The 24111-nt window shown below is 33.4% G+C and overlaps 2 protein-coding genes across 2 annotated transcripts in view; both read right to left on the reverse strand.

Annotated features, from left to right (window-relative positions):
- Positions 1–24111, reverse strand: part of LOC149798271 (cadherin-related tumor suppressor-like) — a 204720-nt gene that overhangs the window by 166951 nt on the left and 13658 nt on the right. The gene's annotated exons all lie outside the window — the stretch shown is intronic.
- LOC149798276 (uncharacterized) lies at positions 20283–23607 on the reverse strand. Its single transcript, XM_089963415.1, has 5 exons — positions 23533–23607; positions 23173–23265; positions 22544–22723; positions 21606–21666; positions 20283–20849 (listed from the first exon to the last, which is right to left on the reverse strand). The coding sequence occupies exons 2-5, from the start codon at positions 23255–23257 to the stop codon at positions 20384–20386; spliced, it is 792 nt and encodes a 263-aa protein (XP_089819541.1). The 5' UTR covers positions 23258–23265; positions 23533–23607; the 3' UTR covers positions 20283–20383.

Consider the following 24111-nt stretch of genomic DNA (forward strand, 5'->3'; position numbering starts at 1 on the left):
TCTCCTTCAAGTGGGGCACAGATATTAAAACAATTTTATTTTCTGAAAATTAAAGCATTTTTTCCCTCTTTTTTAAAGTTCAAATTATTTTCTGCTGTGGATAAATACAACAATTATATGTATATATACTCTCAGGGGGGTAAAGCAAGGTGGTGTCCCCTCTGTACCACTGCTCACTCAGCCATAGAATTTATTTAAAGTGATTACATTTTTATTATACAGAGTGATGGTCTAAGAACACCATGTCACCAATGTGTATGCAAAAAGAAAAAAGAAAATATGCAATATTATATACTTAACTGTGAAATATACAGACTTGTCAGTAAATAATTTTCTTATTTTTTCATTCATAGATTTACATGTGAAAAATATATCCTTATTATTTCATGTGAAAATGTAAGATTTTCCATCATTCTACATGAATTTGCTTGACTGTGTGTGCCAACAAAAGATGTCTCACATTAAGCCCAAGTCATACCTCTTGATGACCTACTTTATTAAGCCTTTGAAAATTCATCAAATGTGTGGCATAGTGTCCGAAAGAAACGCACTCATTTTGTAACATAGCTCTAATGGATTTTCTCTTCTCATCGTTATCGAATACTATCCTTTCAACGTTCATGAAATGTCTGGAGCCTTTTTCCTACTGCATAGTTTCTAATAATCAAATGCAGCATAACAAAAGACCAACTGTTAACATGGTGGGGGTAATGTGCCACAATAAAGGACCATAAGAGAAGGCTGACTGTTACTATGGTGGGGGTAATGTGCCACAATAAGGGACTATAGGACAAGGCTGACTGTTACCATGGTGGGGGCAATATGCCACAATAAAGGACCATAAAAGAAGGCTGATTGTTACCATGGTGGGGGTAATGTGCCACAATAAAGGACCATAAGAGAAGGCTGACTGTTACCTTGGTGGGGGTAATGTGACACAATAAAGGACCATAAGAGAAGGCTGACTGTTACCATGGTGGGGGTAATGTGCCACAATAAAGGACTATAAGAGAAGGCTGACTGTTACTATGGTGGGGGTAATATGCCACAATAAAAGACCATTAAGAGAAGGCTGACTGTTACTATGGTGATATGCCACAATAATGGACCATATGCTTCAAATTACACCATCATACGTACATGTATGATGAAAAAGATGTGTTTTTCATTAATCTGTTTGCACAAAATGTTCAAATTTCATCCGTCTAATACACCTATTGTGGAATGAAGAGATGTTTAACCTTTCTGCTTTCCTTCATTAGCTTTTGAACAAGCAGAATCTCCATCTTTTGAAACAAATTGTATCTTGACATTTTCATTGAAACTGTTTGTAAAACAGCAAAATTTTCATGACATACATTTGTACATGTCATTCATAATTGTACATGGGTCCAAGCCCCATTTTCTTGCATTCAGCTTCAAAACTAGTTAATTTTTTCCTATTTATCTGAAATGAAGTTAACAAAATCTGAAAAATAAATTCCATTATGCTTTCTGTGATGAGAATCTCACCATATCACCCCCCTCCAAAATAGAAAATAAGTTTCAATATAACATTCAAGTTAGAAAGGTCAAAAGGATAAATATTGGGACAATCTGAAATGATATTAACTTGAGATTGGTTTGTCTCAATGATGATTTCAAAGATAAAATTACTGAAAATAACCCTGGTGTCTGAGTCCTCTCCCTCAGAGCTCTGACAAGCAACCCAAATAAAGGTATTTGTATACTCTTGTACATATCAAATCCAGGCACAAACTGCACAGACCCAGATCTGTCATTGCATAATGTGCTGGCAGATCTGTGTATACGAGGTTTGTTACAAAAAATCAGAACATGCAAGATAGACCTTAATATGATGGCATGTTAAGCAATATTTTTTGTGGTTGGACCTCACTTATAAGCATATACAGTACTCGTTGGTTGGTTGGTGGTCCACTGAAAAACACTGACAGGTAGCAAGTGACTGACATCTGTCAGTAAACCATTATGCACATGTATGCACTTCTTGTTTTGATTGCTGAGGTTCATCAAAACTGGATTAAATCCAAAAGACTTGCTTATTCTTGCAAAAAAGAGATAAATGTATCCTGTACAATTTACAACTCTTATTATCATGTTCTTATGATTTATAAAACTGTACACAAAGGAATACCTATAACTGACTTTCTGGGAATCTACTCATTTAGTTATGGCTTTTAAACTTTCACCGTATAAAACAGAATTATTAAATTAGCCGAATAGCTCAATCTTTTTTCTCACAAAATATAAATTCCACTGTCATAAGCAATTAAAAGTTTGATATAAAGTGTCAAAATAATCAATTTGTACAAATAATTGCATTCAAATTATGATTCTATAAAATCAACTCTGCTGCAAATTCGATATAAAGAATGCATAAACTGACTTAAAAATCTCACAGACAAATTAATTACACCTTACTCAAAGTGAGAAGAAAAAAAAATCAATTTTCTGGTACAAAATGGATGATAAAAATCAGCAAGTCTGTTTAATATATATATACTTTAACACTGATGGCAAGAAATGATAGCCAATCAAAACAGTGATAGCAAAAAAAGAGTCAATCAACATAACTACACATTATTCCATGATAAGCAAATGTCAAAAAATGTCTTAAAAAACTCTCCCTTGGGTTTTACATTTAATTTCCAACCATAAATATCATTTGATTAAATCTGCGGGCAATCTGCCTATAAGCTTTGTGTAAATTTAAGTCAAAAACATTTATTGTAAAGAATGCAGACAAAGAACTGCCTGCGGCTAAAATCCACAAAAGAATTACTCTCCATGGCTGAATGATGTAGCAATCAATCAGTCACGGATTTCCATGAAAAGTCTGCCAGAATCTAAGGAATTAACAATTTGACAAATGTTTACTTACTGACAAGTATATCGCAGGTTTCAGCATCAGATTTTGCTTTTGCGATATTGACACCGATAATATCATGGTTCTAATCTGAGGAGGTTAGTCGTATTTTGGAAGTGACTGTACCATGTGATAATAATACATTCCTTCCATTATGTTTAATGAAATCAACTTTATGGTTGTAATATGCTCATCAAACTAGTCAAAATTACAGACATGTGCCACATGTGATCAAACATTTTTTTTAATTAGCAAAATTGAACTACTGTATATACTAATTCACATGTCAAATCCAACTGCAAACTGTACAGACCCATATTTGCCATCACATTATGCATTGGCAGATCTGGGCTTATGCAGTTTGTAAGGGGAAATCACTATGACATACTACAATGACCCATCTCTGTCACAACATTATGAGAAAGCTGATCAAGGTTAATGTTGTTTGCAACTGTATTGGATATTTATCTGAATATATATATGGTAACTAATATCTGCTACAATCATATGTAAAAATGAAAAAATGACAGTAGTCTACAATTTAATCAATTAAGTAGCAAAGAAAAGTCATCAATTTCTGCAGCATATTATAAAATCAAATCAGACATCATATCAAACAATCTTTTAATCATTGTATAAAATTAACATTGTATGGAATTTTATGTCAACAATACAAAACAGATTATAGATTGTTACTTTCAGAAACATAATTTAGACTTCTCAAGGTCACATGTGCTAAAACATTTTAGTTTCCTGTTAACAACTTCAGCTTTGTTTGCAAAACAACAACTTGTAAGGATATGGGGACAGTTTTAGATCACTATGATTTTTTTTAAAAACAACTGCGGTCTATACAAAATGTGTTTCTAATTGAGCTGTACAATATAGTTACTGGCCTCCACTTCTCATCAGCCAATATCATATTTTTAGCTCAACTAACGAAAGTACTAAACTTAGGAAAACCCCAAAATTATGTAAAATCATTTGAAAAATATAACATCAAAAAGGTCCAAATTTGTTTGATTCAAATCAAGGATTTTTAAAAGTATTTTTATGACCTTAAATAACTAAACATAAGATAATAATCACGGAAGCCAAAGCAGGCCTGGATTATTAACATAAATTTCTTTGTAGCCAGACGGACAAGTAGATCCAAAATGTACTTGTCCTGCCGAATTGTCACTTAAGTCCTTCCTACAAAACAATGTCAGACACATATTGAGATTAACCACTGCAATAGTAAAAAAAAGTTTACTAGCCTAGTAACTTTGAGCCCAATAAAGGTACATTGGTATGGTTGTATTTTTGTGTGATATGTGATTGTTTTTCAACATGATGCTATATTTGGCATAGTTCATATTTTTCTGCATTCTTTTTTCTCCTTCCTGTTTTATGTATCATTCAGTTCTATGAACTCGGCCTCACATGACATGTTTTATGTCTTGGAAGTTTCTGTCATGACGGATGAAACAAACCTCACCAAAGATGAGTAGCCATTTTTGTAATAATAGAACGCTAGCCGTATGATTGTCATTTCCCATGCAAGTTCACAGGATACCTGTAGATCCATATTTGATGAAAATTTTGACATACTTCTTGAAGAAATGAAAGTCATCTATTTTTTTAAAAATAGCCAACCTCTATTGAATTTTCTTCCATTCAAAGGTTACTACTTAATTTCCGACTCCATTATTTTTCTCCTTTGCATTAATCCACAATCTCAAGTACAAGCGACAGTCCTTGAAAAGCTTATCATTAAATACAGGATAATAATTTCAAATCATTGAATTCGGAGACAGATAATGTGAGCACAGTTCCAATTCTATTCATAAAGACCTCTTCAATTTTTTATTAGAGGCAAACACAGTCAAACTTACCTCCTTCAAAGAATCAATTAAGAAGGTGAAATTTTCAATTGAAGTAATCAAAAAATTCAAAATTATTTTGCCTGAAGCCCTATCTGGTGTGTATGAGAACATGTCGATATTGTTTATTTTCTAAAGTTAAACCTGGCTGAATGGTACAGTGTACCTGTACTGAATAATTGTCTTGAGATTGAATATATGTGACTGTACACAACCTGGCGGAATCATACAGTGATCCTGTACTGATGTCTTGAGATTGAATATGACTGTACACGACCTGGCAGAATCATACAGTGATCCTGTACTGATGTCTTGAGATTGAATATATGTGACTACACAATTTGGCAGAATCATACAGTGATCCTGTACTGACGTCTTGAGATTGAATATATGTGACTGTACACAATTTGGCAGAATCATACAGTGATCCTGTACTGATGTCTTGAGATTGAATATATGTGACTGAACACAACCTGGCGGAATCATACAGTAATCCGGTACTGATATCTTGAGATTGAATATATGTGACTGTACACAACCTGGCGGAATCATACAGTGATCCTGTACTGATGTCTTGAGATTGAATATATGTGACTGTACACAACCTGGCGGAATCATACAGTGATCCTGTACTGATGTCTTGAGATTGAATATGACTGAACACTACCTCGCTGAATGGCATGGTGCACCTGTACTGATGTCTTGAGATTGAATATATGTGACTGTACACCTGGTGGAATCATAGTGATCCGGTACTGATATCTTGAGATTGAATATATGTAACTGTACACAAGCTGCCGTAATCATACAGTGATCCTGTACTGATGTCTTGAGGTTGAATATATGTGACCCCTCTATTAAATTTAAGTTAAGCCATGGGGGGGGGGGTACAGGAAAGGGTGATATCAGTTTTATTATTCTATACAAATTTGAAAATTTCATTAAAATACGGAACTTTATAATTCTAAACTGCCAGATATGTTGTAATGAGTGCAATAATTTATTTTCCCAATAAAAAAATAAATTTATGAAATGACAATATTTTTCATACTTAAAGTTTGATAAAAACATAATAATGATAATAATAATAATAATAAAAATAATAATAATAATAATAATAATAAACTGTATAATGTTCAAAAATGCAAGATAAAAATCAGCACAACATCGTACAAATACAAAATCTTACTTGTTCCATTATCCACGGAATACATTCTATCGTGACCAAATACAAACTGAGGCTTTTTTCCCTCCAAAATCAGATGAAAAATCAAGTTTAAAAAAATTAATAATTACCCACATACAATGACTTCTATGGTATAATGAAACATTTAGTAACACCAGAAAACTAGTAAACATTAAAAACACTAAAAGGGTCACCATAGTCAAAGCAATCATGTGACCTCACATGTTCAATGTAATAATTATTTAAATAACTCACAATATATTCTTTGACACAATTAGTACAATCCCAGATTACTTCCTTCATTCTAATGACCTAGGGACATAGCAATCCCTGATGTATTACAACATTCTTTACAATTCAGGATGCTAATGAAAAAAATCTGAATTCTTTAATCGGGATATTTATTCAATGAAGTAACCAAGCCCCACTGCATGCTTTTTGCTTTTTATTTCTCTCAATACCTGCCCGAGGGTTGTATCACCTTTGAAATAACTCGTTTTTAGTTGCTGAACATGAACTACCATATATGTACTCACTTATAAGACAAGTTCAACAGCAAACAGAACAGATCCAGATCTACCTGCACATTAATCTGGGTCTGTGCAGTTTATTAGAGTAATCAGTAGAAGAAATTGCACAGACCCTGATCTTCAGGTTCATTATACTATGGGAGATCATGATACTTGTTGCTTGCAGTTTGAATGAACCTATAGAGCAGTATATATGGCATGTGTAAACAAAGTGTTAAATGTGGCACAATAGGATCTGCATTGTCCGAAAACAGCATGGCACCGCACTGTCCAGTATTAATACACTCATTTCAGGGGTCATACCTTGGCATCTCCTGATAAAAGTCTACAATGAATTTTCATGCACACACATGTACAGACTGACAAAACAAAATTACCAGTTGTGGATTTAGCTGCCGACCAGGTGGTCAGTGACTAAAAGGTTTTGAGGCGGGCAAATTAATATGAAGACATACAGGTCCATGGGGCCAGTTAAATTTTCTAAACATGTTATTACGTAAGTTCCATTAAATCGTGATGTTTCTTCTGACAATGTTTTCTGATGGCAGGTACATTCTTCTGCTTTGCACAAAAGGTTTTCATAATACTGTAATTTAACAATATAATGAAATTATTTGTATTTCATTGGGAGGGCAGGCTGATTTTCTATGTGGAGAGTTAATTTTGATATGAGCTGTCCGATGAACAAATCCATGTTAAATAGGGCTGGGATGATGCATGTACGAGGCGATACAACGTGTATCACAATAAATAGGCATCTTGATACATTTTAAGTGTTTAGTCAAACAAGCTTCTTGTTCTAGTACAATTCAGGACAACTCTGTATATCGTTTTTGTCTTTACTCTATTTCGGACTCCAATTCTGCAGATATACCAAGTGTCAGAAATTGTCCCACAGAGATGATTCTGACCCAGTTAAACTGTAAATATCAACAATCCATCCTTCATCACCCATGTTTACTCATGTGCGAATTGTTCCTGACTTGTCAATATATACCTGCAGTTCTCCAATCATTTTTCATATTACATTACGCTCTGAATACTCTTCATAATGGAGATAAGAATACACTTCATATCAAACATATGGGACTGATGCAGTTAACCTCTGATCCACTGGCTTCACGTTGCACCATGGGTCTAGTGAGTTAAGCCAAGTGTGTCCGGCTGGTCTCAAAACAGGAGGACACAAGGACAAGAGACTGTTTGCATTGTAAATACGCTCAAGAGGCAAAAAGGTCAATTTGTCAGCCATTGGGCCAAAGGTTCCTGAAAACATACTTTCTCTTGCTGCAACACTGGTATGTTTATGCGTATGCTGAAGGTAAATCTGGCCTCACAATCACAAAACTTCTCACGTTCAAACATAAAATTCAAATTAATATTCAGCAATAGATAAACTGATTGACAGAAGTTTTAATAGTTCTAATTACTTTAATTATTTTTTTTAGATATATAGAAAGTAAGTATGTACTAATAATAAACAGTTTCATGCACACACAGCCATAGGTACAGTATGGATATCAAATTCTACAATTTTCTAAACAGGCATGAGACCAGATGGGGGGAGAAAAAAAACGTGCCTTTTATGCTTTGTTTCCACTTATACATATAAAACATCTTTACAACCATGTTTGTAAAACAGATTCTGATCTACTTCTAGATAATGACATTATTCTGTGTTCAACACTATAAATTCAGACACTGTTTTTAAATTTAATCTCTCATCTTTTCTAGTTTGTGAAGGATCAGTCTGTACCTCCTTTAAATAGCTAGACTGGTTGAAAGTCTAAACCTCTCCACAAGACACAAGCACCATTAACATAGAGCTTTGGTTTCCCATCTGTACTGTTGTTCGTTCTGGTTTGAGCATGCAATATAACAAAGCATGAAATCTACAGTTACCATCTCTGATCCAAAGACAATGGGCCACGGAACAATCTTAAGATCTGCATGCTTGCCGAGATATGTAATACCTTCAACATCCTCAGATTGGACAAAGATTTTACAGTCCCCTTAAAATACTGAAATAAAACCTAATCCACTGTTATCAAGCTAAGGGACTGTAGCCAAGTCTCTCTAGAATTATACACAGACCTATAGGTATGTGGTGACTCACAGATAAAGCTTTATTAAATGGACTATTCAGTGTCAAAAAGATGTCAATATCTTTGTCTACATACCTGGAAATATAGCAACTTTTAAAGAGTTCAACCTGTCACCAACTTATGGACTGCATCCAAGTACCTAGTGACCGACAATTAAGATGGAGATAATCAAATCACTATCAAGATGGCTTATAGCATCCAGGTCAGTGGCATTATATCCACCACCCTCAACCCCATCTCTACAACAGCAAAGGGGCCAGAGGATGCCAGAAGGAACATTCCCATCAAAAGCTTTTTCTTTTTCTTAATCGGAGGGGAACTCAGAATGGGGTGGGGTGCTTAGTTTATTCCTGTGTCACTGATACAAGTACTAAATGACTAACAATTAAGGTGATTGTCAAATCTGTATCAAGGTGCCTTCTACTATCTTAAATTTTAACAAAAATACAAGTTTCATGAAAATTTAAATTCTATATGAAATGTAAAGTCCAGTACATACACCAGCCATTATGCCATGAAAGATAATACAACAGTTGCTTCTCTAAACTTACATAAATAACAGCATGCCGTTTTTGTGTATAGAACAAAAAAAAAAAAGACAAGAAAAGCTTCCAAAATACACATAAACAAACATATGTTGGACCTGGTTAACATAAAATGAATTATTTTGGAGACAGAAGTGGATCGTATATGTCAACTTCAATTTATTTGTTAAACAATAACAGATGTCAAAAAATGTTACAATGTAGTCATGTTTCATAAAAAGCAGATCCTTTCTCTGGTAACTTTAACCAACGAAGATTCAGACAGAGATACATAAATTCCAGAGCTGAAATTATTTTGACAAACTCAGCAAGGCAACAAAAAAAAAATATCCAGGATATATGTTAGTGCAGTAATTTAAAACAATACAATATGATTGCTGGAATTTTTTTGCAAGACTGAAACTCCAATCCATTCCAACCACCAAATATATTATATAATTTGACTGGCTATAGGACTGACTGAAAAACTTGTGAAAGAAGAAATACACATGTACACATATCTTCTCAATCAATTTCATAAATAACTGAGTTTGTCCAATTGGGAGCTAAATGAAGTTATCTGCATATATTCAAAGTACAATCAAAAGGATTGACATTAATTTTGCAAAGGGAGTTGAAATATTAATCAAAGCGCTTGTATCAGCTTGATCAAAACAAATGGAAAACAAACGTCTGGTAGAAAATATTGACATTCAATAAATAAAGTGTACAATATTCTTGACAGAATATCGTTTAGGGAACCAATGGTCAGCGGATTGGAAAATTCAATCAACCACCAGAAATAAATAATGTAGTTGTATACATCTATTTAAAACTTCCCACATAATACTGAAAATGTGGCATGGCTAACAATTCCATAAATTTGTATGCAATCAGCATAAAAATATTCCGTAAAAGAAAATTGTTGGGAACAATTCTCATTTAATAGGCACAAAAAAATGTGTCCTACTGCACTGGTTTCAAAATTAGAGTAGGTAGATATTTTGTTTAAACATATATATTATAATGATTAGTATATATAATGTACTAAGCACTTCAAAGTAATCAATTTTGAGGTCTTTTTAACCTTTTTTGTACCTTGGTGGAAAAAATGCTAGGGTCAGCAATGAAAACCACAAATGGTTGATCGACTGGAAAAACGCATATATTGGGGGAGGTGCCTTAACAAAATGATATTAATTCTGACTTAAAACATTTCACTTGTCATTTAGAGTACCAGATAAAACACTAATTAAAAACAACTCATCCAAAGTTCTTAATTACTGTAACAAAACTGTTCTTTTTATAATGCAAAGAATTTAGAATTTTTCCTCATAAATAAATAGCTGAAATTAATCATCAAATTGGATCTTTAATTATATGAGTTAAAACAACTTTCAGTTAGTACATTTTGTCCATGACAGGTTGAATTGACTGGTCAATAAATAATGTTAACTTAGTAGACCACACTGCTCTTTTTGTTCCTGTATATTTACTGTTGAACCTTTGATGGTTCCAGTGAACAAACCCTGCTAATTGAAATGTCAACTCGAGTAAAATTCAATAGGGAGCAAAGCACCCTTGGTTGAAGTCATTACAATTTCTTGATTAACGAGAATGGTCTTCTTTGACAAAATCAGTGCCAATTTCATGACAGTCAAGAAAAGAGTGAACTCAAAGACCTAAGCAAGATCAAATGTCAATTACATTTAACAAGCAAGCTATATTTCCACTCCCACCTCGCAGGCAATTTTCACCAGGAAAATTGAAAAATCTGAGATTATCTTTGTAGATAGAGACTATCTGCAATGTGATAATATTTTGATTGATCTTTACATATATAGGTAATAATGATGTGGAAGAACATTTAACTTCACACAAGACATGATCTGACAAATCACCAATTTGTAAATCCTTGTTTCTGTACTATTTTATCAGTGACATATTTATTAGGGTTCTATCAACACCACCTACATGCAGCTTTCATAATAGAAAAATGTATAATGTGGTTTTGTATGTGTGCGTGTGTTTTGGATTTTTAATGCAGTTTTCACAACTTTCCAATCATATCACTACGATGTCTACAGTGAGGCAGTATATAGTTACATCTAGCACCGGGGCATCATGCCACAGACTTGTTGCATGATGTCACACCCAGTCTCACTATCCTGACACCAGGCCCACTGGTCCTAACACTAACCTATTAATGCTGAGTGACAAGGGAGGCAGCTGCAAGTACCATTTTTTTTAAGTCTTTGGTATGACTTGGCTGGGGTTCAAACCTACGACCTCATGCATCCAAAGCAGACACTCTAACCACAAAGGCCACCTGTGCTGTTGTATAATGTGGAAAATGCACTGATGCTGTCTGCCTGAACAGTACACTATTTTACTTTTAAAATAAGATATATAGCAATTTTTGAAACAAATATGCATTATCCTTTTAAAAATGTATCTGCCCCTAATTTCATGATTATCACCTGGTTCTTGGAACCTTCTTTGCATCTCAAAATGAATCACCTTAACATTTACAATTTCAAATCTGTGTAACTAATATGTTTTGCTTTAATTTTTGTGAAAAAGTCAGAATTTACTAACACATATTCTATCAAAAAATGTGATTCTTTTACCTGGAAGAGAAATTAAAACTCCATAAAATAAACTTCCATGCAAAATAGAATAACAAATTGGGAATAGAAGGGAGCATAGCATTTTCTTTAAAAGAATGGTACAGTATGAATTTTGTTATAAAATCATAAACCACAAAACTTAAAGAGAGATTTAGTGATTCATTAACAAGCTAAATCAGGACAGGAAACTGCTCCGGTGGCCCAGTGGTTAGAGCATCGGCCTAGAAAGCAAGAGGTCGTGAGTTCAAACCCCACCAAGGCATACCAAAGACTTATAAAAATGGTACTAACAGCTGCCCAGCTGGGCACTCAGCATTAGGAGGTTAGTGTTAGGACTGGTCGGCCTGGTGTCAGGATAATATGTCTGGGTGGGACAACATGCTACATCTCTGCAGCATGATGCCCCAGTGCTAGACATCACTATAAACTGCCACACTGCAGACATTGTAGTGATATGACTGAAAAATTGTTAAAGCTAAATTAAAAATCCTAACAACACACACAAATCAGGACAGGTGAAATGTACTAAACATAGTTTTAAAAATTACACTCTAAACTAGACAGGTCAAGGCTTGGTACCTTGTGGCCAAACTGATAGTGGTGCATTTTCTTTAAAACGAAAATATATTAATCAATGATTACTTTGAAAATCATCTAATATTTGATAAGGGTACAAACATGTCGTGCTTCCTTGCTGATAATAATTCTTAATACATGCCTTTTTCACACCCTCCTAATTCAGGCCAGTATTTTTATATAAAAAATATACTTTTATAAATTACTAAAGCATATTTATCATAAAAAGTCCTTAAATTGGGACAAATATACTACAGTCCTTAAATACACTATATAGTAGTCCTTACATTGGGACTAATACACTATACAGTAGTCTTTACATTGGGATTAATACACTATATGGTAGTCCTTACATTGGGATTAATACACTATATAGTTGTCCTAAGCTAATATCAGTGTAAAGTACTGTATGATTTTAACCACCGAAAATTAGGGAGAATGCTTTTTTCAACCCCTTAGTATATGTATAATGTCATTTCATCTCTGAAATAAATCTAAGAAAATTATTTAATCAACTCTTCCAAAAAAAAGGGTTATCATCTTAGCCTCAACCATTAAGAACAAAAAATTATCAAACCCGGTTTGCTTTATTACACAAGGCACTTTTTAAATCTATATAAGAAATACATTGGTAGAAATAAAACGAAGGAAACCAAATACTCAAACAAGATTTGTACTAATATTAATTGTTTCAGACACAACTTTGCTATCTTTCTGGATAAGCACTAAGCTCAGCAGTGGCTGTCAAAACTGAAACTGAAAAATACACGAATCACTCGCTGTGCACCTACATAGTACTGCACATTTCAGAGAAAGTGGAATTCTCAAAGCCTGCGACTGATCGCAACAAGTGACATGTTTAAAACAGCTGAAGTACAAGTTGTCCCTGGCAAGAAATTATTATAGATACCTGTTTATTTAATGTGACTTGAACTGAAATGAACAGAACAAAATAACAAGGCAAAGTGGTTGAAAAAATTACCATCTTCTATGAAATTTCACTTGAACAAATCGGACTTTGCCTTGCCAGAAACTGGTGCCAACTCATTATTACATGCCAAGGCAAATGGAGTAAAGTGCCTTGCCCAAGGGCACACCACAGTAGCTGACCCAGACTGGTCCAGTGGTAGGATTTGAACTCACAACTTATTGGTCATGAGTCAAGCACGCTAATGACACTGCCATTACGACGTTGGTAATGTTTTTATCTTGACAAGACAAATCTAATATTTAATTAGAATATCAACAGCACAACTCACAGTTACGGAATGTACTAATAAAAATAATGTCAGGATCTATTACGACAAAGTCAGATTATATGGCTTCCATTTATTATGTCCTGTGTGTGCGTGTCAGCATGTGGGGGGGGTGTGATTCAAAATTGACATGCATTCATAACATTTTGTTTCCAATCCGTTTTCTTCTAAATAACAGATGAGTGGAAACCACATCAATCAATATCTATTTTTTTTCTTCTTCAAAATAAATGAAGTGAATGATAATTGAAAATCTTGACCCATTATGTACTCCACACTCGTATCATCTTCCATAGCAGAATGTGTGAAGTTGATTATTATATCATGTTTCTTTGGCATGTCTACTGATATAAAACTACCCCCAGTCTAAAGTAATTAGTTGGGTCTTTTTTCAAAGTAATGGTAACTGGTACTTTAAGTTTTTTTTATAGCTTATTAATGTAACTCAACAAAAATAAATTGGACAAAATAATTGCATGACTAAGTTTATCAGCAAATTTTCAATAATTAAAACCATAAATGTTTTAAGAAAAACAACACATCAATGATTATTCATCGTATAAATAAAATTAATATGACATCAGCAATGAGGGTAAAAATAGTTTCTACTTCATACTTGTAAGGGTCCCCAGGTGGCTTAGTGGCATAAGGTGCTCACCTTTACAGAATACTGACCTCTGTCCATGTTGGTTTAAGTCTCATCCTCAGCCAAAATGGGTATGCAAGACAGCTTGCCATAAGGTTCCATTGGGTCATTGGTTATTCCAGGGTTTTCCCTGGTTCTTCTTCCACCATTTATAATGGTTATCATGTAGTATCATGCACTGAAAAACTGCATTAAAGCCCCAAAAAACATATTTCTAAAACAATTATTTTCAAAGGGAACCAGATGCCTATTGTTATGCAATTATATGCACATCATGTTTGGACAAGTTCTCCAGCTGAAGGAATGTTCAAATTGACATTGCAAGCTGTTTGGCATGCTTAAAGTATTTATACTCATACCAGAACACATGTTTTTGTCATGACATATTCTCCTGTCCCTTGATATAAAAACACCCTACTGTAATACCGTGCCAAGTCCAGTGGCACAAATGCCTGTGGCTGACTGCCAAGGTGGTGCTAAAATAATTATTTTTTTCATACAAAATTTGTTCAGTTGGGACTCCCGATCCACGGACAGGCAATATCATTTATCCAAATTTTCAGACATGACAGCAACAAAAAAATTCTCAGTCTGAATATTTTTTTCTTTGAAGATGAAACGCAGTATTTTTATTATATTCTGCATGTATAATACCAAAAAGAAAAAAAATGGTGATGGTGGCGGTATTATAACCCTCCATGTGAATAAAGAACACTTACATGTACATGCTACCATGATAATGTATTCATGTTTTCTTTCACAAATAAAAAATAACAGTTGCAATTATGGTGTTTGTTGTTCTTTATCTTCATATGGGTACACTGCTACTTACAAATTATGGTTATAACAAATGTCTAGCTGAGCAAGAGGCATGCTTCTAAGGTCCCCCAATAACGTTTCCAGTCGGCCAACCATCCCTATTTTTCATTGCTAATCCTAGCACTGTTTTCACCCATGGTAAAAAAAAATATTACATTGAATATATATATATTTTTAAACATTTAATAAATGACCAGCCTACACTAATATTTTCTGCGTAACCAATTTATATATAGCATTTAGACTGAATTCCCACTTTTACTGCACGTGTAAATGTGTGTGTGTGTGTGATGTGGATTTTTTAAAGTAGCTTTAACAATTTTTCAGTCAAATCGCTATGACGTCTGCAGTGTGGCAGTTTATAGTGATGTCTAACACTGGGGCATCATGCCACAGACATGTAGCATGATGTCCCACCCAGTCACATTATCCTGACACCAGGCCAACCAGACCTAACACAAACCTCTTGGTGTCGAGTGCCTAGTCAGGCAGTTGTTAGTACTATTTTAGAAGTCGTTGCACATGTACATGTATACCCATGGAGTCAAGATAATGGCAATGCTAAATAGAACAGATTGTCTCCGCCTTAAAGATTTCATGGCTTTTTGTAAGAAAGGACATAGTTTGAGTTTGATGTACAGTAGTGTGTATTGAAATTAAAATTACTTTGGCCTTAACATACCAGTCTGTAACTTGTTTCTATAATGCTCAAGAATGGTGAAAATGTACATCCCCAAGAAGAAATTAAAACCACCTGAAGAACTCTGATATAATATAATTTGTGTAACGAAAGCAATTTTATAGGTCTGATAATGGTGTATTCAATCACCACATTTTGAGATAAAAATTGTTTATGCTTCAACTGAATGTTTTTGTTACGAAAATGTACTGGTGTGAAAAAATGTTACATACTATTACAAATAATTACAAAGTTTGAAAACAAGGTGTCCAGAAACGGGAGGATCTAGATATTTGACTTGATAAATGTATAAGGTATATTGCCAGATGAAAAATATCTTACATAATCAAAGTGGCCAGTATTTGGGTTGCAATGTTGGAGTGTCCTCTACTTGTTTGAGGTTTAATTGGGGATATTCTAGCCAAATGATTCCAATAAATGCCTTCCACCAACTAAGGTGGCAGCATAGATGTTAAAAACGTTAAAATTAAAATAAAAAACGTAAAAAAAACTGCATTATTTCTCTCAATAAATAAAAAACAAAATAAAACGTTCCAGTAGTTTTTAGGCAACACAAAAATCAATATTTTACTTATTTACACGCTACATACCAGTTTTAAAGTTTCAGTGATACAAATATGAAAAAATGTCAAAAGCTTTACACCGTAGTCCAGATAACATTGAATTTTTTTTCACTCAATGTCGTTATCACCATCTGACTGATCTGACCACTCTAGGCAAAGATTTGCATGCACAAACACTACATCTCGCACTCTCAAGAAACTGCATACGGTTTCGCTTTTTCGTGTGAAGGAAGTCAAATGTTGACCAGTTTCTCTCGTAGGCAGAGGCGGACGTCACCTGTGCTAAGACCCTAACTGCAACTTGTTTGGAAGTACCAAATATAAAAAAACGTAAAAAAAACGTTTTTTGAGGTAAAATAAAAAACAAAAAAACATTTTTATTATCTACGGGTGGCAGAATTAACCAAACACAGGACTGGGAAGCAAGGACCAGGCCTGTTCAATGGCCGAAGACTCATGTTCTAACTGCAATGGGATCATTTTCAATAGTGATCTTTTTTCTAATGAACTAGTTCACTTTTCTGTATAAATTAACTTTATTTTCAAGATGCCCTATTTTCACGATACCCAACCTCCTAAAGATTCTTAACAAAATTACTCCAAGAGTTACCATTATTCCAAGAAGTTTAAACTACTAGCATATGTATGTGAAAACAGTCTATTTCCTCAGTGATTTGTTGTTCAATCACAGCAAAACAAAATTCCTTTCTTTCATAAACTTGGGACATTAACTTCTTGAAACAACCATCTGTTTATAAAATATTCATGCAGCGATTTTATTACTATGTACAGTGAACCTTCTACTCAACCTGTTTCATATGGGTTCTTTTTGTTTTTAGAAATCATAATTTCCAGTGTTATTCTTTTTTATAAAGAAACAATTGTTTCTGGTATTTTGAGAAAAAAAAGTTATATCTAGTGGGTTTTTTTTAAAGAGTTGTTTCTAGTGACTTTTATTAATGTTTAGTAAATCAATATGGCAGAGTGGTTGATGACATTCACCTTTACCTTTACAGATCACTGACATCTCACCTATGTCCATGTGGCTTCAAATTCTTGACTTGGCCAACATGGTTATTCAAGAAAACAGGCAAGCAGCCTTCTATGGATTGGTGGTTGTTCTTAAACCAAATATATACTGATGTGTATAACCTATCATGTGCTGAAAAATGGTGCTAAACCCATAAAACCAAAAGAAGCTATTTCTATCTAATTGAAAAAATCCTAATGCCTTGTTAAATTTAGTCCAATGTGGTCTTTCATAATGGATAAAAATGAAATGACATCATTACTGCACCAAGTGGCAAAGACGGGTATGCATGCTAAACTGTTATGTGTATTTAATGTGTATTATGTGTTGTCTTTTTTCTCCATGATTATATGTATGATTATATGTACATGTGAATGACCTCAGTCAGTAATTGAGTTTAGCACCTACCTGACTGTTCACATCTTTTTGTTTTATTTTGGTAAACATATTACAATGATACTTGTCTATGTTTTTAGATTATATTTTAAGGACATTCTTAACTGGAGGTAAACATGTTTAAGTTGAAGGTCTAGCTCAAGTCAGAAATTAAGAATGATCTAGAAGCGGTTTGTTTATGAATTTGATGGGCAAATTACCCTTATCCAAGTTCTGTTATTATGTCTTAGCTTTTTATATAAATGTCATTAACTTCAGAATTACACTTTAACATCAGAAGTGGAATTAGTCTTATTGTTGTGTTCAGAGGAAAGGATTTATTTATTTAAATTATTCACAGGAATCACAATGTGCTCATTAATACCGCTTGGACCATACCACTAGTTTGGGATTACTGTGAATTCATTAAAGGATTATTCTGAATTTTGATACCTCAAGACTGTCAACATGTTGCCACATTCCAGACTATTGGTACATCAGCACATTCAAAACTGGATCTCATTTGGATCAAAATTTTAACTCTATACTTTTAGGCTTGTGATAGAACTTTTAGGACTATTTTGGATTTAATTGAACAATACTGTTATGATCTTTTAAAATTTTCACATTCTTCAACCTGGAAAATAAACTATTTGTTGAATTTTACAACACTTGTTGGTTGTCTGCTCCTTTCTGTTACTTAATTCAAGACCACAGAGATGTTCAAAAAGAAAGCTCAAAATATCAGAAATGGGGAATTATTTCAAAAAGGGTTTGTTATATTGCCAGAAAGTTTTGCAAATATCTGCTTTCCACACCAAGTGTGTATTTCTGACATCCAGACTTTGTTCCAAATAACCCGTCATGTGACCATTTTACATACAGTATGCATGAAATACCTAACCCTGTTACAATTCTTTTTTTAAAAGGAAAACATTCAATGGTTTTTCTATTCTTGCAACAAGAACATTTGATGGAGACTTTCAAAATCTCAATAAAAAAAATGAAATGCCCTTAAGGTCAAAATGTTTTCTATTCAATTTGGATAAATTCTGTTAAACATTATACGTGCTGTCAATGTTTTAAAAGGTTTTCTTTTTTTTAGTAATAGTAGCCATGTTGGATAGTGGATTGGTAGATCTCTAAAAAAATTGAACGCCCTTCTTACAACATGGTAAAATTTGATCAGCAAAATATTACAAGTCATTTAAAGGTTGTTTTATTATTAGCAATGGCAACCATGTTTGATGGTGGATTGCCATCACTTATAATGTCTTTCATGTCAGAATGCTTGCTGTTATGCAAATTGGTCAAGCAGTGTTTTTAGAATTTGTTGTAAATAATTATTAAACAGACAATACACGATAAATAATGCCAGTATCAAAAGGTTTTGTTCTGGCAATTTATCATCAGTATACTGGAGAAAAATTATTTCTGACAAATCCTATTATTTTAAATTAAAATTATGAAATAATAATAATAATACCAAGTTCTAACTGAATTGTATATGAATTATGTAATATACTATGTACTTTTTCCCCATAAATTATATTTAAAACAAATTGTTCTCTTCTCATTTAAACAAGAAAAACATAATGATGCAATAATATTTATTAATTAATTGTCTCATTTTACACATAATTCAAGGATCATGGGTTTGATAACCGCCCACCCTGCTAACCTTGGTAGGATTCTTCGATATGTCATCTGGCAAGGAATTTACCTCCCATTTCCTTGAAAAGATTATAGTCATAAATTTAAAATGCCATTGAAAAATACCAATGCATAAATATTTCCAGCTCCAAAAACACGCTCCAATATGCACCAAATCTCTTAGGAAATAAAAACAACTTTTGTTTACATCAAGAAAGATAAACTGATAAATCTCATGTTTGATTCAAATGTTATAAACTTCTCACACCTGTGTGACTACCAAGTTATGACCTGTTAACAAATCGTAGGTCCCCTGTGAAAAAATCATGAACTGTTCATGAATTGTTCTTGAACTAGTTCATGAACTGGTTCATGAATTAGTACCTGAACAGAAAATGGCCACTTCATGAATCTTCAGTTCATGAACTATTCATGAACAAATTAAGAACTGTTCATGAACTAGTTCATGAACTGGTTCATGAACTATTCATGAACTGGTTCATGAACTATTCATGAACTGGTTCATGAACTATTCATGAACAAATCAAGAACTGTTCATGAACAGAACATAAATCTAGTTCATGAACTAATGTTATTGTTCATGAACTCCGTTCTTTATAGTTTATGGAAGTAAATTTCATGAAATTCAATAACATCTCTTTCTGTGAAATAGAAGCTCAGATTGATGATGCTGATTATGAAAAGATACACGGGAAAGCTTTTGAAAAAGCAAATAATAGTTTTCCTGTGAAAATAACTTTCCCTTTGACTACTAACATCTTTAGTAATAGTCCTTGTGTTCAGATGGGTGTATACAATTTTAAATTAAATGTTGCACTGCAGATTAGTTTTCTAGAAACATAAACAAATGTCAAAATACATTTATGCCAATCCTGTTTAAAATTGAAGCACTATTTAAAAATCATTGACAAATATCAAATTTATTAGAACAGAATTTATTAAAAATGTTTTATCATTTCATAATGATATTGATCACAATTAGGGTGACCGATGTATATATATATAAAAAAGAACCTGTTAACTTCTCCTCAGGATTTTTTGTAAGTTTTCAAGTTTCTTGTAAAACAAGTCCTTGTCCATTGTGGTACACTGTAAAACTAACAATTCCAGCTTGCTCAGTTTTTGAATATCAAGTGGTGGTCTTACAGTGCCCACACATTTAATGGTTTTTTTCCCTGTTCTTGAAGAATTCTTTAATTCATCCTTTGAGAAAATCTTCAGACACAACACTTTAAAAATGTCTTTATCACATTTTATGTGTTGAACACTTTTTTTAATGTCATCAAGAGTGTCTTCCTTTGGAGCAGAAACACTGCAGCATTCTCCCTCTGCTGCAGGCTGTTTTACTTCTTGAACACTCGATTCACCACTGACATCCTGCAGAGAATTTCTCTCTTCAAGTTTTCGTAATTTCCGTCTTAAATACTTATTGTCTTCCTTGAGTGCTTTAACGTCGTCTTCCAGTTTTCTAATGCGTCTATCCCTGTATAAAATTAGATGCAAGACGATAAACAACAACGATACTATTTTGTTAATGTCTTAATATTTACTAGATGTCATCATGTGTAAACAGTTAAATGTTGCAGATTTCACAAAGCATAGTTTTGATAATGCAAAATACAGATTTCTAATACAGCTAGAGCCTATTAAACTCCCTATTTCCATTTCAGCCGAATCTGGGTAGCAACTAGCTTATCCTAATAAAAATCTGATATGATTATAAGAATACACCAGGAGTACCAATGTGTGTGTGTGTGGGGGGGGGAATAAAAAAATTACCTAATGGAGAATTAAATGACATTTTGCCAGTTAGCTTTTTGTGCATAGAAGTTTTTATAAATCTCATTGTAAAGATGAAAGGTAGCACCCCACCCATTCCGTAACTTGTGAAAATAAAGACCAGAATACTGTGAAAATTATGTGCATGTTGTCACTGTGTACCAATGTTTTCCTTCATGGCGTCAAGCATAAAGGGGTTCTTCCTCTCACCAAGGGCAATTTACTATGAAGTTTCATGACCCTGGGTGTTATATATCCTGGCTTATTGCACAGAATGCCCATGTCCACATGAGGTTATAGCAAAGCTTGACCATTGACCCCCAAAACAATAGGGCTTCTCCCTAGGGCAATATATCTGTCAAGTTTCATGCTAGTAAGTGTAACATGCTTTCAATGTTATTATCCTTAAAGGTCAACCTTGCAAAAATATTCAGTTGATGGAATATCTATACAATTTTACCTGGAGTTGTTGCTCTCACTTTCTTTTCTGAGGTAGTCTATTCCCTCATTTGATCCCTTCACTGCAAGTTAAAGGAAGATAAATTAGATGAATATTTACATGCATCAAAAAAGAATACAAGTTAAGGAAACGAACATTTATAGAAAATGCAGGGTTCTTACATGAATTCCGATAGTGGCCAACTTTTCCCAAAACTGACTGAACCAAGAGAAGGTGTATTTAAAAAGTGCATGTTAAATACAGGAGTTTATTGGAACTGTCATCACTATGTAATCAGATGTGAAACATCCCTTAAGAAAGCTACTCATTTTAAGTTTTGTTTTACATGTAACTATTATGACCAGGACATTTAATGGCCAACCAATATTGGTTGAACAGATTGCTGTTTTAATGGCCCATTCATATACTTAATGTCATTATAAGTAAATCTCATTATTACATTTCTATTATTTTTTAACATGCTCAGATTGTAAGTCTAGTTCTTAAGTACACTTCTGTTAAGCAATTAATATTTGATAAGCTATAAATCAACATCTCAAATCTGATGTACATTACATAACCCAATACATATATACATGTCAAGCTTTAGTCTTATTCATTTTACAAATAGAATCAGTGTAAAATATTCAATCACCTGGTAACATCTTGGATATCAGAATATTATGAAACTTATAAATTTAAAGCAGAGTGACCCAAATAACATTCCTGACAAACAGAAATGAAATGATATTTGCAGTTTTGGAAAAATTCAGACTTTGCTTACAGACTGAAAATAATTAAATGGACTAATAGCAGTTTGGGAAAAGCTATTTAAACTTGACTCATTTGAAACCAGTGGGCAGAATCCTATTAAATTTAGCAATTTAAGGATATTAAGTTTGTAGGTGTCCTTTAAAAATAATTAAAGACAGAATATAAGACATGGGAGCATTTCATACTTTGTGGTACCAATCCATCCATTTTGGGTAACTTCTTGTTAGGAGTCGTCTTTTCTGGAGTGATCTTATTTGGAGTGGCCGTTTTCTTTGTTGCTATCTTCTTTGGCGTGGCCATCTTCTCTGGGACTGCAGCACTCTTCTTTGGGGTTGAAAGGTGTGGTTTGTCAGTCACTGATGGGACTGTATAAGAAATATTTTAAAGAATTTGCTGTGGGTTGAATGAAAGGCAGCATTTAATCAAACAATAACATTCTTAATTAAGCTTTAATATGCATATTCATTTTCAGTTACACAACAAGCCAAGGTGGTAGCTTATACTGCTTGATGGATCTTTTGTTTCTGTTCTACTCTTGCAGGACAACAGGGAATTTTCCCAGTCATTAAGTATTAAACTCATTAGTGTTTGCAAATATTGTTGGTAAAATAAATGTTTAAGTTATTAATTTTAGGTTCAACTTTAATCCATATATTCATTTTTTCAGTCATAAAAATGTTTAAAATAAGATTGTCAACAACTGTCTTTTGGCAAGACATTATTATTTTCATCAAGATTTGTTTAATATAAATTAGTTTTCATTATTTGTAGTTAAAGTCTATACAGTCTGTATAGTTTTCTGAAAATGTCATACCTTCTGGTACCAATCCACCCAATTTCTCCTCAGTCTTTGGAGTAGCTGTAACTTTCTTGGTTGAAGCAACTGGTGTGTCAGTCATGAATGGGACTGCATGAGAAATATTTTAAAGAATGTGCTAAAAAGTTGATATATTGGAAAAAATAGTACCTACATGGTCTAAATCACTATTTAATACAAATTTAGTGTTATTAAAACTTTAAGTATGCTTGTAAATATATATGTTCAATTAAGTTATCATTTACACATCCCTACCTTAAAATAAGCCAAGTTTGGTGCTGTAATGCAAGTTTGAATTATTGCAATCTAACTGAATCTATATTGGCTGCATATGTATACACACACACACATACTCACTGAATTCATTCTTGATTTTCGTTATCCTCTCTTCTTCTTCATCAACATGTGCATTGACTCCAAGGAGGAATTTTTTAAAATGCACTTCAATCCTCTCTATAGATGACTTGTTCTCTGAAATTCGATTTAAAAAAATGTGTCCATTAACAGACTGAACACGTTATTACCGTTTCGTTTCTTTAGACCTCAAAAGTATGAAAATTATCCAATGCACGGCTACCGTATTAAAGCTAACCACTCTTCCAGTTCGAACATTTACACCCAATAGTTAATGAAAATAAACCAAATTCCGCTTCTGATCTATACACATGTACAATTTCACTAGCTTATCAGGTTTCATATATTGCGATCAAAATCTCTTATATCTATACCGATAGCAACATTTATGATTGTATTTTTTTTAAAAAAGTGGACGATGGTGAAATGTGACATCAAACTTGTAGGCTACTTTTCTATCGTTAATCGATGTTCATATAGGCTTGCCGTAGACAAATATTTTTTAAAAAATCTTCTGTATATGGAATGCTAACTTTTAAGTTCGAAAAGATAGATTGACCTCGATTTTGTTAAATGAAAACA

Source organism: Sinohyriopsis cumingii, chromosome 6, assembly GCF_028554795.1.
Source record: "Sinohyriopsis cumingii isolate HCF-2022 chromosome 6, ASM2855479v2, whole genome shotgun sequence".
NCBI lineage: Eukaryota > Metazoa > Mollusca > Bivalvia > Unionida > Unionidae > Sinohyriopsis > Sinohyriopsis cumingii.

Excerpts from the sequence above, each read along its gene's own strand:
- LOC149798276 (XM_089963415.1), bottom strand. The coding sequence starts at position 23,257 with ATGACTGACACACCAGTTGCTTCAACCAAGAAAGTTACAGCTACTCCA. Across the intron at positions 22,724-23,172 it reads GGGTGGATTGGTACCAGAAG|TCCCATCAGTGACTGACAAA; the intron begins GTATGACATTTT and ends TTTCTTATACAG. Across the intron at positions 20,850-21,605 it reads AGTGAGAGCAACAACTCCAG|GGATAGACGCATTAGAAAAC; the intron begins GTAAAATTGTAT and ends AATTTTATACAG.